Genomic DNA, 18250 nt, shown 5'->3' with positions numbered 1-18250 from the left:
GGAGAACGAGAAAAAAGAAATGGAGAAAGAGAGAAAGAAGAGGAGAAGGAGGATAAGGGAGAGGAGAAAGAAGAGAAGGAAGAGGAGAAAGGAGAGAAGGAAGAGGAAAAAGAGGAGAAGGAAGAGGGGAAAGAAAAAGGAGAAGGAAAAGAAGAGAAAGAAGAGGAGAAGGAAGAAGAGAAGGAAGAAGAGAAAGAGAGAAGGAAGAGGAGAAGGAAGAGGAGAAAGAGAGAAGGAAGGGGAGAAAGAAGAGAAGAAAGAGAGAAGAGGAGAAAGAAGAGGAGAAAGAGGAGAAAAAAGAGATGGAAGAGAAGAAAGAGATAAGGAAGAAGAGAAGGAAGAGGAGGAAGAAGAGGATAAAGAAGAGAAGGGAGAGGAGAAAGAGGAGGAGGAAGAGGAGAAAAAAGAGGAGGAAGAGGAGAAAGAGGAGAAGGAAGAGGAGAAAAAAGAGGAGGAAGAGGAGAAAGAAGAGAAGGGAGAGGAGAAGGAAGAGAAGGGAGAGGAGAAAGAAGAAAAGGAACTGGAGGAAGAGATAAGGAAGAAGAGAAAGAGGAAAAGGAAGAGGAGGAAGAGAAGGAAGAGGAGAAAGAAGGGAGAGGAGAAAGAGGAGAAGGAAGAGGAGAAAGAGGAAGAAGGAAGAGGAGAAAGAAGAGGAGAAAGAGGAGAAGGAAGAGGAGAAAGAGGAAGAAGGAAGAGGAGAAAGAAGAGGAGGAAGAGGAGAAAGAAGAGGAGGGGGAAGGTGAAGAAGAGGAAAAGAAAGAAGAGGGGAAGGAAGAGGAAGAATAAGAAAAAGAAAGAGAAGAAGAAGCAGAAGAAGAAGAGGAAGAAGAAGAAGAAGAAGAATCAGAGGAAGAAGAAAGGGAAAAGGAGGAGGACAAATAAAAAAAATAATTATAAAAAAAAGAAAAAAAGAAAGAGGAGGAGGATGAATAGGAGGAGGGGACTGACCCATGGTGAGGCGGACGGCGGAGGAGATGGCGGCGGGCCAAGCGGTGAGCTGGGCACTCTGCTGGAAGCGGGATGTGAACTCCAGGAACATCACCCCGTCAGACCGCTCAAACCCTCCTGTCCAGGGACAGCAACAAGATGATGAGGAGGAGGAGAAGGAGGAGGAGGAAGAGGAGGAGGGGGTGGGGGGTGAGGAGAAAGAGGAGGAGGAGGAGGAGCGGGAGGTGAACTCCAGGAACACCACCCTGTCAGACAGCTCAAACCCTCCTGTCCAGGGGCAGCAACAAGCTGATGATGATGATGACGGTGATGATGATGATGAGGAGGAGGAGGAGGAGGAGGAATAGGAGCGGTAGGTGAACTCCAGGAACATCACTCCGTCAGACCACTCAAACCCTCCTGTCCAGGGACAGCAACAAGCCGATGATGATGATGATTGTCATGATGATGATGATGATGAGGAGGAGGAGGAAGAGGAGGAGGAATAGGAGCGGTAGGTGAACTCCAGGAACATCACTCCGTCAGACCACTCAAACCCTCCTGTCCAGGGACAGCAACAAGCCGATGATGATGATGATTGTCATGATGATGATGAGGAGGAGGAGGAGGAGGAAGAGGAGGAGGAAGAGGAGGAGGAATAGGAGCGGTAGGTGAACTCCAGGAACATCACTCCGTCAGACAGCTCAAACCATCCTGTCCAGAGGCAGCAACAAGCTGATGATGATGATGATTGTGATGATGATGACGGTGATGATGATGATGATGATGAGGAGGAGGAGGAGGAGGAGGAATAGGAGCTGGAGGTGAACTCCAAGAACATCACCCCATCAGACAGCTCAAACCATACTGCCCAGGGGCAGCAACAAGCTGATGATGATGATGACGGTGATGATGATGACGAGGAGGAGGAGGAGGAGGGCGGCGGAAATGGTGATGGTGATCATCACGATGACGGGCGAAATTGGTGGTGTTTGTGAGGATGAAGGTTGCAATGTATGACGACGACAACGACAATGATGATGATGATGATGATTGATGAGGAACAGTAGAAATGATAATCATTATAATAAACCAAGATGAGGGATAACGTGATAACCGTCTCTCTCTCTCTCTCTCTCTCTCTCTCTCTCACACACACACACACACACACACCACACACTCACACAAAGAAACACACACACACACTCACACAAAGACACACACACACACACACACACACACGCACGCACACTCACTCACGCAAACAAACACACACACACACACACACACACACACACACACACAAACACACACACACACACACACTCACACAAACAAACAAACACACACACACACACACACACACACACACTCACACAAACACATACACAAAAAAACAACAACAAACAAACACACACACACACAAACACACACACACAATCAACAACAACAAAAAACAGACCTGTTATCATGTGGGCGAGGAAGCAACCCAAGCACACGCACCACGCCCACCCGCGGTCCTGTAGAAGTGACTCATCCTTTTGTTTGACATCCTCCTCCTCCTCCTTCTCCTCCCCCTCCTCCTCCTCCTCGGCCGCCTCTCCTTTGGCTCCCGTCCCATCCTGACATAAGATCCAAAACCATGCTACTTCAATCAATCAATCAATCAATCAATCTTGTTACGTGACCATAACAATGTAGCTTTCCTTTCTTAAATACAGTACGTTCTAAATTATTCAAAATAATTATAGGAAACAGGCCGTACAAATTTATATATACATATGGAGTCTCCCGTCGGACCGACGGATGAGTAGGCAGGCAGGCTTATCTGTCGGTGTGTGTCCTCATACGGGAGAAGAGGCCGATTCTGGATACGCAGCACTTCCCACAGGTGTAGCAAGGGAAAACGTCTCCAGAAGTTGAGTCCTGCTTCCTTCGCTCACGCTTCTCCTTAATGGCCAGCGTTCTCTTGTTTTCAAACGTCTTTATGCCACTAGAGAACAACATCCTCCAGCGAGAGGATATATATATTACGTCTAAACACTTGGAATACTTTTTTTTTTGTTACGTGCAATTGCCCCATTACATAATTTATCATTTGGTTGTCCAGTCCAGTGTAAAAAAGAAAAGAAAAAAAGAGGGACAAATTCGAGCACCAAAATATCTAGTGATAGTCAAGATTGTTCTGAATGATTCACAGCAATCTGCAACAATACTTGCTGAACTCATAAACAATAGACTATACCATTCTGTGGTAGGTAGGAAACCTGTTAAAAACCTGTCCGCTGCGTTCGGACAAATCCATATACACCACATGTACCAAGCAGATGCTTGACCAGCAGTGTAACCCAACGCGCTTAGTCAGGCTTGAGAAAAACAACACAAGAAACAAAAAAACAAAAACAAAACAAAACAAAAAACAAATAACCCAAAAAAACAAAACAGAACCAGACAGACAGACCTGAGGGAATCTGTTGAGCAGTTCTGGTCGGCGCCCTTATGGTTCTTCACAGGGTTAAGAGGAATATGGAGAATGGCCACGTCTACCCCAACACCCAACCATTAATTTTCATCTTTACCTTCGCGCTCTACAGGTAATGAGCTATTGGACATTTCGATAAACTAACAAAAAAACCAACAAAAAAACAACAACAAAAAACAACAACAAAAAAACAAAACAAAAAATCGTATGTGAATGATGAGCTGAAGAGTTAAATATTTTCTTAACGGAGTTTTTTGGAAAGTATAGGAATAAACTCTTTTAACTTAATGCACGAAAGAATGTGTGTGTAGTAGTCCTCAGTTTAACGTCTTCCACTTTAAGTGATATTAGACGGGGGGCGGGGCGTGGTGGTGGGAACGGTATTGGGCAGAGGGTGAAGAATGGTGTGTGTGTGTATGTGTGTGTGTGTGTGTGTGTGTGTGTGGTGGGGAAAGATACAGAGCATTGGGGAAAAAAATAAACATTAAAATGGGAGACATAGGCACAATATAGACGGAAACGCTAACATCAAACAACTGTAAAAACTATAACAAATGTCCAGTTGGACTATGCACCAAACCTTCTGCAACAGCAGATAACATCTTGAAATTGTCAAAAATACATTCAAAAGAATTTTCCGAGAAGTTTGGTAAAAACCGATTTCAGACTCTGACATTCAAAAAGTATGTGTTTTCTAGAAATAGAATGTGTGTGTGTGTGTGTGTGTGTGTGTGTGTGTCAGAACCACAATGAATAAACGCGCATGCATCTAAAACTTCCTAACCAAGAAGAAGAAGAAAGAATCTCTTACCAAAGAGATTCCTGGCTGCGTGGTGACGTCATCCGCATCATTGACGTCACCACTGCTGTGACGTCGCCCGAGCTTCGTCACCCTCGTCTCGTGCAGCTCTTGGGCGACACGTTCCGCTGCCTCCCTGTCGGTCGCTGCTGTGTTCTCGGTCATGCTGACCGTGTCTCCGGACGGCGATATATCGTCGGTGTCTCTGTTTACCATCGTTTGAAGTCAGGTCCTCGACAACTGACACTCACAATCTGTTGGTTCCTTGACAAAGAGATTTTAAACACACACACACACACACACACACACACACACACACACACACACCCCACACACACACACACACAGAGAAAATGGGTCACACATTAAAAACAAACAAACAAACAAAAAAATGCTAAGAGTGTAAGTGTGTGGAATATGACATCTTAACCTCAAAGTACTGTTGAATTGCATATTGTTATTACATGTCTATTTTAGAGTGTATGTGTGTGGAATATGACATCTTAACCTCAAAGTACTGTTGAATTGCATATTGTTATTATATGTCTATTTTAGAGTGTATGTGTGTGGAATATGACATCTTAACCTCAAAGTACTGTTGAATTGCATATTGTTATTATATGTCTATTTCAAAGTATGCTATTTCATGCCTGTCCTAACTGTGATGATCACTGCACGTGTATGGCTGTGATCATGCACACCGATGTATAATTTACTCAGGAGTTACCTTTTAAGGGTGCATGTTGTTGTTGCGAGCGTACGTGCGCGTGGGGGTATGCATGGTGGTATGCATGCATGCGGAGTGTGTGTTTGTTTGTTTGAATCTGTCAACAGGAAAAGGGACACCAGCCACTGACGGACGACCAGGAACCAACACAAACGGATCACCACCCTGAACAGCAGCCAGGTCACAGCGACGACCACCCTCGGACCGCAAGCCAGGACTCCCCCCCACCCGACAACATCCAGGACACAGCGAGGCCCCACCCCACCCCCACCCACCTCCAACCACCCTCGGACCGCAAACCCGGACTTACCCAACACATCAAAGGCCAGAACACAGCCAGGACCCCCCCCACCCCCCCTCGGACCGCCAGCCAAGACTCCTCCCACTCGACAACAGCCAGGACCCCCCCCCCCCCCCCAACTCTCGGACCGCCAGCCAAGACTCCTCCCACTCAACAACGGCCAGGACACCCCCCCCCCCTCCTCGGACCGCCAGCCAAGACTCCTCCCACTCGACAACAGCCAGGGGGTCGGACCGCCAGCCAAGACTCCTCCCTCTCGACAACAGCCAGGACCCCCCTTCGGACCGCCAGCCAAGACTCCTCCCACTCAACAACAGCCAGGACCCCCCCCCCCCCCTCTCGGACCGCCAACCAATACTCCTCCCACTCAACAACAGCCAGGACCCCCCTCCCCCCCGCCCCCTCGGACCGCCAGCCAAGACTCCTCCCACTCGACAACAGCCAGGACCCTCCCCCACGCCCCCCCCCCCCCCCCTCGGACCGCCAGCCAAGACTCCTCCCACTCGACAACAGCCAGGACCCTCCCCCCCCGCCCCCCCCCCCCTCGGACCGCCAGCCAAGACTCCTCCCACTCGACAACAGCCAGGACCCCACCCCCCACCCCCCTCGGACCGCCAGCCAAGACTCCTCCCACTCGACAACAGCCAGGACCCCACCTCGGACCGCCAGCCAAGACTCCTCCCACTCGACAACAGCCAGGACACCCCCCCCCCCCCCCCCTCGGACCGCCAGCCAAGGCTCCTCCCACTCGACAACAGCCAGGACCCCCCCCCCCCCCCAACTCTCGGACCGCCAGCCAAGACTCCTCCCACTCGACAACAGCCAGGACCCCCCCCCCCCCAACTCTCGGACCGCCAGCCAAGACTCCTCCCACTCAACAACAGCCAGGACCCCCCCCCCCCCCCCAACTCTCGGACCGCCAGCCAAGACTCCTCCCACTCGACAACAGCCAGGAACACCCCTCCCCCCCCGCCCCCGTCGGACCGCCAGCCAAGACCCCACTCGACAACAGCCAGGACCCCCCCCCCCCCCCCCCCCCCGGACCGCCAGCCAAGACTCCTCCCACTCGACAACAGCCAGGACCCCCCCTCCGACCGCCAGTCAGGACTCCCCCCACCCGACAACGGCCAGGACTGACACAGCGAGGACCCCCCTCGGACCGCAAACCCGGACATCCCCGACAAGTCAACGGGCAGGACGCAACGAGGACGCCCCCCCCCCCTCCCCCATCCCACCCCCTCGGACCGCCAGCCAGGATTACACCCCACCCCCCCACCCCCAACTCCCCCACTCCACAGGACAACAGGACCAACCGCCTCGACCACACCACCCTTCACGGTGAAAGACCACAGCCACGAACAACTTGACCTCAAGGGCACTACAGGTCTGTCTCTGTGACTGCCACGGACTGAACGAACGCGTCATCGCAGGCGGTTTTTGTGGACCTGACAAGATGGCAAAAGATTGGTGTAGCGGCTGAATCTATGTCCGTCAAAATAAAGTGCGGTAAAAAAACCCCTTGGCATACAGATGAAAAAACGCGTCATAAAATGGGTCGCAACATCTACTGATGGTGGTTTCAGTTTCAGTTTCAGTAGCTCAAGGAGGCGTCACTGAGTTCGGACAAATCCATATACGCTACACCACATCTGCCAAGCAGATGCCTGACCAGCAGCGTAAATAATAAATAATAGATAAGCTTACACAAATAAATAAATATGATGGTGGTAAAAGCCAGACATCGCTTCAACAATGCACAAAAACTGCCTTCAGATATGCCCCTGTCATTGTTTGCAATGTCATGTGCGTAGCTGTAGAAAGAAGAAGAAGAAGAAGAAGAAGAAGAAGAAGAAGAAGAGAGAGAGAGAGAGAGAGAGAGAGAGAGAGAGAGAGAGAGAGAGAGAGAGAGAGAGACACGGACATTGTTTTATTGCCATTGACAATACTATCCTTTGGCAAGGGGGGAGGGGGGGGGGGGGGAGGCAATGTATGAACAAAAGAATAACGGCGGTTTACAGAGAAATGGACTCATTGCTAAGAATCAAAAGAAAATCAGCAACAAACAACAACAACAACAAAATCATAAAATACAACATATTATTAAGATTATAAAGGGGGAAAAAAAAAAAAAGCTCGAAGAGAGACAGACAGACGGGCAGACAAACACAAAGACAGAGACAGACAGACAGATAGAGAGAGAGAGAGATAAACACAGAGAAAGAGAAAGAGAGAGAGACAGAGGCAAAGACAGAGAGAGGCAGACAGACAGACAAAGACAGATAAACAGAGAGAGAGAGTCATCTCGTTATCCATACTCTTGGTTTAAGAGTTCAGAGAGTTCAATCAACGCTTGTACTCATTAGGCAACAGATGTTTTTGTTCTTTGATGTCTAAGAGCTACCTAATTTACTCTGGTAACACTATGTCCGCACCAGTCTCTCTATGTCTCTAGTCAGTACGTCTGTCTGGCTCATAAACGCGCGCGCGCGCGCGCACGCACGCACGCACACACACACACACACATGTATACACAAGCACACATCCACATACAAACATACGTGCACACACACACACATTTACGAACGCACGATTCTCACTCTCACAAAGAATGCACGCGGACACGCACACTCATACACAGACACACACACACACACACACACACACACACACACACTAACAATGCACGCATCCCCCCCCCCCCCCCCCCCTCCCCCATACACACGCACTGACACAAACTCTCTCTGTCACTTAACAGTGAAAAGACGTTAAACTAAGGAAAGGAAGAAAACACACACACACACACACACACACACACACACACACACATCTCCCCCCACCCCCAACCCCCACACACACAAGAATCAAGAATCATATTTAATCCTTTCACCCCTTTTGGGGCATGAAGGATATTATATAACAGCAACAGTATTTTACACAAAAATTAAACATATAACAATCAAAATAACATAACTATCAGAAACAGAATACAAACTATATGAAACATAACATAAATGGTGATAGTATTTTTTTCTGGTATTAAATTAAACCTCAGGATAGATTCGACTACGTTGCTCATCTTTGCAGTATTACTTAACAACACACACACACACACACACACACACACACACACACACACACACACACACACACACACACACACACACACACACACACACACACACACACACACACACACACCACCTCGCGTACATTAACTTCTTTTTTCTTCTTCTTCTTCTTTCAGTTTTCAAGAAATGCCAAAAACAACCCCGGCCCAATACAAAACAAGTGATAAGATACCTGGTGAAAACCTGGACTTCAAGGTCTGTCTGTAAGACCAATGTGTACACTGGAATAGAGACACTTCGGGGTAACCCCGTACCAATCCAGTTCAGTAGATGTGCACGCACAGATAAGAGAAGAAAAAAAAAGACAAAAAAAACCCAGACACTGAGTTCTACTTTCGGACCCAGACATGTACTGGCTCTCATACTCCCTTGCTGATTCAGTACACACACACGTAGGTGTATGCGGTTGGGGGAAAAGTGTGTGCAGAGGTCGCTGACATGAGCAAGACTTGGTTTTTTGGGGGGAAAAAAAAGAAAAAAAAGAAAAGAAAAAAAAGAAAAAAAAAAGATCGCTTGAAAAGTGCAGCAGAAGCTGAAAAGAATGTGTGTGTGTTTGGGGGGTGGGGGGTGGGGGTGGAGGGGGGGTATGCGAGGGGCTGGGGCGGGGGTTTCAGTGTGTGTGTGTGTGTGTGTGTGTGTGTGTGTGTGTGTGTGTGTGTGTGTGTGTGTGTGTGTGTCTGTGAATGTGTGTGAGAAAGAGAGAGAGTGGGAGGTGGTATGTGTGAGTGTGTGTGTCTGTGTGTATATGTGTGCATACTGATGTGAGAGAAACTGACAGAGAGAGAGAGAGAGAGAGAGAGAGAGAGAGAGAGAGAGAGAGAGAGAGAGAGAGAGAGAGAGAGAGAGAGAGATTCATTCTTGGTTGTAAGCATAATTATTACATCCTGAGTCACGCGTCGGCTAGCACACAGACTTTGAGACACATCGACACTGATTTCTTCTTCTTCTTCGTTCGTGGGCTGCAACTCCCATGTTCACTCGTATGTACACGAGTGGGCTTTTACGTGCATGACCGTTTTTACCCCGCCATGTAGGCAGCCATACTCCGTTTTCGGGGTGTGTGCATGCTGGGTATGTTCTTGTTTCCATAACCCACCGAACGCTGACATGGATTACAGGATCTTTAACGTGCGTATTTGATCTTCTGCTTGTTTGTTTTTGTTGGGTTTTTTGTTTTTGTTTTATTTTATTTTTTTATCCCGCCATGTAGGCAGCCATACTCGCGTTTTCGGGGGTACACTGAAATCAAATATTGCATATTCATTGAACGCTCATATCCCCACCCCCACCCCCCCCTCACACACACACACACACAATGGCACAGTCTATGCTTTGAGAAACTATACAAAGTAAAGAAGGGACAAAAGATTCTGAAGGGCAAAATTAATGCACACGTATTTCCTAAAGTGGGTTAAATAGGCATTGAAGCTAAACTCGCTTCCATCCGACATAACACACACACACACACACACACACACACACACACACATCATAAGACAGGCCAAATGTTTTGCATGCTCAGCGAACAGCAATCAATCCACGAAGACTTACACTCTATGCAACGGCAGGATTCTGAACACCTGAACCTGAGCTTGAACTGGAATCAGACGTTTGCGCCTGTGAAGGCCTGTTCGTCGTTCAATTAGATACAGTATACCAGCATACGTGGCCTAATGACGGCATACTGGATCATGAATACTTGGGGGAGTTGGCCCAATGAGCGTCTAACCTAGTCTCGAAAGATGACATTGTTGGGGCGGTCACAACACTGGCAAACCGTTCCATTTATTAACGACTCGCTCAGTAAAGAAGGAACTGCGCACTTTCAGTCCACAATGTGATTTATTTAGCATTAAACTAGTACCTCTTCTGTCTCTACTTACTGCAGGTGATAGTTCGGGATTTGTGGTCTTGTAGATTCCGTGTATGTATTTATAGCAATCAATCATATCTCCCGGATATCTCCCCGTGCACTCGAGTGTGTACGTCACGACTCAACAAACAGTGACAATAGTAATATAAACATCATACTTGATCCACATGTATACAGATATTTGGTAATGATATCCAAGTATCCTAAGGTAAATGCACGTTGACTCAGGAACCCGCAGCAACCTGCCCTGTCGTGACCTGCCCTAAGCCAATTGCTTAAAAAAAACACCAAAAAACAACAAAAAACAAACAACAAAAAAACAATAACCAAAAAAACCCAACAACCTCAAGAGACAATCTATAGCTATAGAAAGGGTACAAAGAAGAGCAACTAAGTTATTAAAAGAATGCAAATCCACGAGCTATCAGACTTATATACTTAAATCTGCATTCATTAAAGGGTAGAAGGCTAAGAGGGGATTTAAAAGAAATGTTAAATTGCTATAATGAAGTCAATGTGAATACTATTTTTAGAATGTCAGATTATGAGAGTACAAGAAATTCAATGATGAAAATTTGTAAAGAGCACTGTAATACTAACATAAGGAAAATTTCATTAGCAAACAGAATTGCACAAATATGGAATGCACTACCTATCGACACTAAACTTGCACAAAATACTAATGTGTTCAAAAACATCAATTCAAAAGAAAAATTGATTGACTTTGACGAGTGATTTACAGTACGTGTAAAAGAAAACATATATGTATCCCACAAATAAAAGGAGACCGATATTGAAGGGGACATTAAAAAGGCTGTGAGGCCTAGGCAGTCAAATGCCAGTCCCTACACTACTATTACTACTACATAACAACACACCACTTTTAAAAGACACGCGGCGTTTTGCAACTGAATCAGATATTCCACAGCATTCCTGAAACACTAACAAAATTCAAAAACTGCTTTCTTAGCCACGTGTGTGTGTGTGTGTGTGTGTGTGTGTGTGTGTGTGTGTGGTGCCGTGTATGTGCGGTGTGTGTGTGTGTGTGTGTGTGTGTGTGTGCGTGTGTGTGTGAAAACAAAACAGCAATTTAGAGATCAGAAAGAAGCACAAGAAAACCAACATTACTTACAGCGTCGAAAGTTCGCAGTTAGTTCTGATTAGAATCCCTATCCCCTCAACTTTGATCTCTTCCCAGACCAGTGCCGTAAGCAGCTCCGGTTAACGAGACGACGTCAACAGCGTTTCTCCCCAATTACCACCATCAAAATATTACAAGTGGAAGGCTCATACACTGAAGAGGTGAATGTTGACAAAGAATACCACAATTCTGACGACGGAAGCTAAAGGTTGGATCATTGAGACACCCACTGGACATCCGAGGGGTCTGTGTAGAGGAGAAGAGAGGACTGGCCGTACTGAGTGAGTTAATCAACAGTCTAAGAACGCGAACAATGCTGGACAAATGATGAAAAGAAACTGAATTATCGGCGGTGTATCAACCTGCCCAGTCGCGATGATCCGCATGGATGGAATCTCCCTTGGGTTACAGTATGCAACCCGAAATCATGCCGCGGCGGTCTCTACGTCAAGTCAATGTAGTTTTTTTTTTTTTTTGTTTTTTTTACACAACACGGCGCAACAGCTAGATTTATATTGATTATACCTTGTGTCATAACATGTGCACGAAACAGTGTGTGTGTGTGTGTGTGTGTGTGTGTGTGTGTGTGTGTGTAAGTGAGAGAGAGGGAGAGAGAGAGTGTGTGTGCAAGGTGGCGGACATGGCGAATGTTAGAGAGAGAGAGAGAGAGAGAGAGAGAGAAACAGAGACAGAGACAGAGAGACAGAGAGACAAATTGAGACACAGACAGACAGAGAGAAACAGAGAGACAGGCAGACAGAGAGAGAGAGAGAGAGAGAGAGAGAGAGTGTGTGTGTGTGTGTGTGTGTGTGTGTGTGTGACTTGGCTCGTTATGTGTTTGTACTCATGGCTTAACCATGGGTGCTTCAGTGAAGACCACAGCGCACGCACGCACGCACATGTGCTCGCTCATCATACACGCAAACATGCAAGCACGCACGCACACACACACACACACACACACACACACACTGTGACAAACATCACGTCAAGGTGACAACATACGGAGTGTCACTGATGTTGCTATCCATCATCAAACTATGGGCTTCTCTGTACACACTTCAACGTGTCAAAAACTGAAGGCTCTGAAACTAACTGTAACTGACTGACTGTAGTCTAACAGCAGCAAATGGCCTACAATCCGACGTTGTTTAGCTCCTTCCCTCGGCCGGTCTTCATCGTCTGCGAAGAGTCAAGCCACACACACTGATAAAATGATGCCATGACGAAAGAAATAAAATCTTTTATCACCGTCTCTCGACCCATGCGGTGTATAGTCTCTCTCAGGTCATGATTAATGCTTCGTGATTATTTTCATTGTGTTTCTTTTCTTTCTTTCTTTCTTTCTTCATTCATTTATTTGTTCATCCATTTGTTTATCTGTAGCCAAGCGCTAGGCTGGCTTCACAGACTGTTTACCACACCAGCAATAGCAGACGCCATTTTTGTCACTACAGCGTACCTCCTGCCTTTCAGTGACTCACTCATAAATGTGACCCTCCATCACGAAATGAGTCGCTTTGTCCCTGACCAACTTTGCTGCTTTGAGGCGATTTTCGGCTGGTGGGGGTCAGGTTGTCGATTTTCAGATTTTGACTTCATAGTAAACTTTAGGCTTTCTTTTATCTCATATTGAAGTATCTAGGCATAATTGTGTCTTCTTTTGCCTAAAGTGTGCTTAAAATACCAAACCTATCATTCTGAAATCCTATGACTTCGCAAAATCAATCAACTTTGACAAGCTTGTCCTCCCTAATCTCTTGGAATTGACCGGTTGAATCATACATCGTTTTTGCAGGTCAAGTCCGTATCTTTCAATCTATGTTCTTCTCATTGGCTAAGTTTTAAACTACGAGCCAATAGTCGCTTTCAAAATAAGGACACACTACGTAAACAATGCGTCACTATGAAGGAAAACCCCCTCTGTTATTGGCCGAGAGAGACCACGTGACGAAACCAGCCATTCAGCATGCTAGCTTTAATAAACATGGTCGCAGTGAATGGAAGCACGGATTTTAACAGAGACTTGGAAATTTGCTGACAAGATACACTTGCGTTGCAAACATTTTGCCATTAAGTGAAGAAGACGACATTTGTGAGTTTCTAACCCAGTACTTCATTGATGGTACTTTATATGCCTGCCTGTACACCAATGAATAATTCTGAGATCACTACTGGCAAGTCATGTCATCAGAAGGAAAGGCAACACCACCACATTAACTACACTGTCAACTAAAGAATTATCTGCTGGTGAACTCCCATCTATGAGTGAGTGATTTTGTGGTCAACTGTTAATGTACTATCATTTAAAGTATAAATTTACCATGAAGTCTGCAAACTTATTTTCTTTTTACAAACTTTGTACAGATGTACATGTATGGAACTGTAAAGTTTTGCATAGACATTTACATAAATGATATCAGTGTGCAGGTGCTTGACATGCCACTATGCATAAAGTAACTTAATGCATTGCAGCATGTCATGCACATGCACACTGATATGCACACTGATATTCATGGTGATACAGCATTAATAATCACTATTTCATACTTTTATTATCAGTAAACTGCTTTATCTGATTATATTATGAAATAAATAAATAAATATATAAGTGTATTCTTTTTTCTTTTTTTAATCTTCTGATAAAATAGATGGAACTAGAAGTAAAGCATTTTGTAAAGTCCTGTGTAAAGAAATGAAATAAAGAATGAAAGCTGTGATGTAGATGTACAAAACTGAAATTACTGTTTGATATTTAATCTATTATTATTAGCATTAATTATTGAATAAACATGAATTTGTACCTTTTGTGTGAGCAGTTTTGTTGTGTGGATATTTATTTATTTATTTATTTATTTATTTGTGCTTGTTCCATGGACTATGGTAATATCACAAGCACAGTAAGCCAGTGAGCACATTGAATCATAACAATTACACAATTCGGCATCATGATTTACCATTTTTTCCCTTTAATCTGGCATAAATTTTAGTACACATACTATACAATGCAAAAGTTTCATAGCAATTGGACCACAAACAACACCACAACAAAACTAATCTTAAAACTGGTAGGTTTCTAGTCATGTTGAGCTGATTAAAAAGTATACTTTCCCCTCAGTCGCAATTCTTTCAAAAAAAAAAAAAAAAAAAGAAGAAAATTCTTATTTGAATAAAATCAAGTGCACTCAATATATTTCTTTCAAACTTTGAGCAATTGTGGATATTGCCACAAAGTATGTGTGTGCCAAATTTCATGAACACATCTCGCTTAGAAGTATGTGGTTGCTATGAACATGTTCCAAAACTTTTCGGCCTTGATTTCTCAGTTCGTTACTTTCGCGACTTTAGAACTTCAAATCACAATAACTTTTCACAGAATCATCCAATTTACAAACTTTTTTTTTTTTTTTGCTGTAAAGCTCATTTATTGCAGATTTATGATATACCAATAACTAAAAATCGACCTCTGGTGCAAAGCGACTCATTCCCTGGTGGAGGGTCACAAATACAGTAAATTAATCATTAGTAATTCTTTTGTGCCGTCCACTTATACACCACTCGTGTACTCGGCTACATATCTATTTATTTATTTATTCATTTATTTGTTTCTTCATTCATTTATTCATTTATAGATGATTTCATGTGCAAGCCCACAAAAGGCAAGGGCTGTACGAAAGAAGGGCAAACTGCAGTGTGCATCAAAAAACCCCTTAAGTAACCTCCTCTCTCTCTCTCTTTCCTACTCTTTCAATCACTCCCTCTCTCTATGTACTATTTCTCATCCTCTCTCTGTCTCTCCCTCCCCCCCCCCCCCCCTCTCTCTTTTTCGGCCACTCTCTCGATCTCCCTCCATGTACATAGTATCCTGACTTAATTGCAGTTAATCTCCCTCTCAATCTTTCTCTCAGCTTCCGTCCACCCACAGTCAGTGTGCAAAAGTAAGGTTCATGTATCACACACACACACACACACACACACACACACACACACACAACACATACTCCCCCACCCCTTCCCCACCACACACATACACACCAAGTCCCCACACCCCCTCACTCACCCTACATGTGTGTGTGTGTGTGTGTGTGTGTGTGTGCACGCACGCGTCTTTCTTTAATTCAATGTCTTTCACTTTGAGTGATATTAGACGTGTTATGTGTGTGTGTGTGTGTGTGTGTGTGTGTGTGTGTGTGTGTGTGTGTGTGTGTGTGTGTGATTTGTGGCTGGATAAGAAAAAAAAAAAGGGGGAAAACTAGAACAATGGAACCAACAATTCGTAACTATCTGTCATTCTGTGTTACAGCAATTAACAACATAAACACCAATATAAAAAAAAGTTAATAAAATTATATAATTATCGGAAGATCGCATTACAGAAACACTCCTACTGGATAATTCAACAGGGATTTGGCAATTTCAGTCAACAGAAATTGGTTGTACATTGTTTCTTTTATGTGTGTGTGTGTGTGTGTGTGTCTGTGTCTGTGTGTCTGTAATTGTTACTTTGAGTGCTGTTGCACTTTATAAATGGTATTGGGTTTAATTGAACTTTAAATGTGACGACAGCTCAGCTTAAAACAGCTGATTATAAATGTGGAACAGCCAATTTTTAAGGAGCCAGCAATTAATTTTAGGGGCTGAAAAATTCAACAGCTGATCCTAATTGCATGTGATGGGATATGAGCACATGAATCCAACATCATTACTACTCACCAAAATCGCTGGTTCTCTGTTCATTTGTATACTTATTTTCTGCTTATCCTATTTCGCTTTGTGTGTTTGTTTTCATGTATTTTCATTTATCTAATCTTCTTAATATTCATTTATTTGAATTTTAGCTATTTTCATATCCAACCTGGCATACAAATTTAAGATTCACATTACAAATCATTCATCTTAAGAGCTCACACAATGCAGTCATCTTGGATTTTCCGACCAAGATTAATTTACAGAAGCAATAGATGAATCATATTACAACTCACAATTTGAAAAAAAAATTACACAGCATCCTACCACAAACTGATCACCAACATAAGACGTACAGCTGCAGAAAACATTATAAATCCAAACAGAACTTTTTTTTTTTTTTTTTTTTTTCATTTGTGGGCTGCAACTCCCACGTTCACTTGTATACACGCGAGTGGGCTTTTACGTGTATGACCGTTTCTACCCCGCCATGTAGGCAGCCATACTCCGCTTTCGGGGGTGTGCATGCTGGGTGTGTTCTTGTTTCCATAACCCACCGAACGCTGACATGGATTACAGGATCTTTAACATGCGTATTTGATCTTCTGCTTGCGTATATACATAAAGGGGGTTCAGGCACTGGCAGGTCTACACATATGTTGACCTGGGAGATCGTAAAAATCTCCACCCTTTACCCACCAGGCGCCGTCACCGTGATTCGAACCCGGGACCCTCAGATTGAAAGTCCAATGGTTTAATGACTCGGCTTTTGCGCCCGTCAAAACAGAACTAATTGGGGGAAGTCTTGAAAATACAAAAGTAAGATGCAAGAACATTCCCTAAAAATAGATCAATGAAAATAAAAACTAATATTAGAGTTCTGCCCCACCTCCCCAGCCCCAGCCCCTCAATCCTTCCTCCCAATGAAAAATCAGGATCAGGGAGCGTGCGTGTGAGCACTCTGACCCATCTAAAACCACAGCTCTTTTGTTATAACGTGTGTGTGTGTGTGTGTGCGTGTGTGTGAACATGTGTGCATAATCATGAGTGTACAAGTGCATAACATATCTGTGTGTGAGAGCACAAGAGCAAAAATATACCTTGTGGAAGAAAAATGTGTGTGTGTGTGTGTTTATAGCACCTTTGCACAATAACTGAATAAGTGATATTAGAGTTAGATGAGGGGGAAAAATGACAACCAAAACCATACCAAAACAACTGCAACAATAACAGATGGGTGGAAAATGCAATATACAATGTGTGCATCTGACTTATTAAGTCTGTGTGTGTGTGTGTGTGTGTGTGTGTGAATAGAATAGATTTTATTGTCATGAAACTGTAAGGTTTATAAGACACAAGTGCAATGGTAAATGTGTGTGTGTGCGTGCGCGCGCACGCGTGCATGTGTATGTGTGTGCGTGTGTGTGTGTGTGTCATGGTGTGTGTGTGTGTGTGTGTGTGTGAGTCAGTGTCTGTGTTCCTATCTGTGTGTGTGTGTGTGTGTGTGTGTGTGTGTGTGAGAGAGAGAGAGAGAGAGAGAGAGAGTCAGTGTGTGTGTTCCTATCTGTCAGTTTGTGTGTGTGCGCGCGCGCATATACTCGTGTGAAAATGTATTTTTAAAACAACAACAACAAACTGACATTACATGTCTTACAATGCATGCTGTGTCAAGTCTACCGTGACACTTAAACCTTTTTCTCCCGACGTCCTTTAGCCAGTTTTCTGTCTCCATGCCAGTACCATCTTCAAAGAATTGCACACAAATTCTAATAAACGTTCCTGATCGGGCATTGATACATTTATTACATAAGCACTAACCTTGACTGCTGCTGTTGCAAAAACACAGAACAAGGTTGTCTGTAACTGGCGATACTCTCGAGCAGTGTGTCAGCTGAAGTTGTTCACATGACAAGATCTCTTCTGCCAGTGAGGCAAATTGTAGGTGAGACTGGTCGTATATGTGTTCAGCTCCATTATCATCATGATGAAATTCTTCAGCCTGTTTCATCCGCGTACATGTTCACCTGACCTAGTTCTGTACTCGGTTGATGAAATGTGTACTGCGTTTTCCATGTTGTGGTTCGTGGGCTCGTTTTAGGGTCATCTTTTGGTAGCATTAACCCCAAGTAACAACACGGGGAAACTTGGATTTCACGTCCTCACTAAAAACTATTAATTGTTTGTAT

General features: G+C 44.4%; 1 protein-coding gene across 1 annotated transcript in view; it reads right to left on the bottom strand.

Moving 5' to 3' along the window:
- Positions 1 to 18212, bottom strand: part of LOC143276050 (monocarboxylate transporter 12-B-like) — a 30137-nt gene extending 11925 nt beyond the window's left edge. The window contains exons 1-4 of the mRNA XM_076580437.1: positions 17883 to 18212; positions 4221 to 4462; positions 2390 to 2549; positions 949 to 1065 (exon numbers count right to left, since the gene is read on the bottom strand). Coding sequence (XP_076436552.1) covers positions 949 to 1065; positions 2390 to 2549; positions 4221 to 4424 — 481 coding nt within the window. The 5' untranslated portion in view covers positions 4425 to 4462; positions 17883 to 18212. The remainder of the gene's footprint in view (positions 1 to 948; positions 1066 to 2389; positions 2550 to 4220; positions 4463 to 17882) is intronic.
- Between the last annotated feature and the right edge of the window lie 38 nt (positions 18213 to 18250).

This window comes from Babylonia areolata, chromosome 31 (assembly GCF_041734735.1).
Source record: "Babylonia areolata isolate BAREFJ2019XMU chromosome 31, ASM4173473v1, whole genome shotgun sequence".
Classification (NCBI taxonomy): domain Eukaryota; kingdom Metazoa; phylum Mollusca; class Gastropoda; order Neogastropoda; family Buccinidae; genus Babylonia; species Babylonia areolata.
Note: the sequence above shows the minus strand (reverse complement) of the source record. Positions and strands in the feature narration are given on the sequence as shown.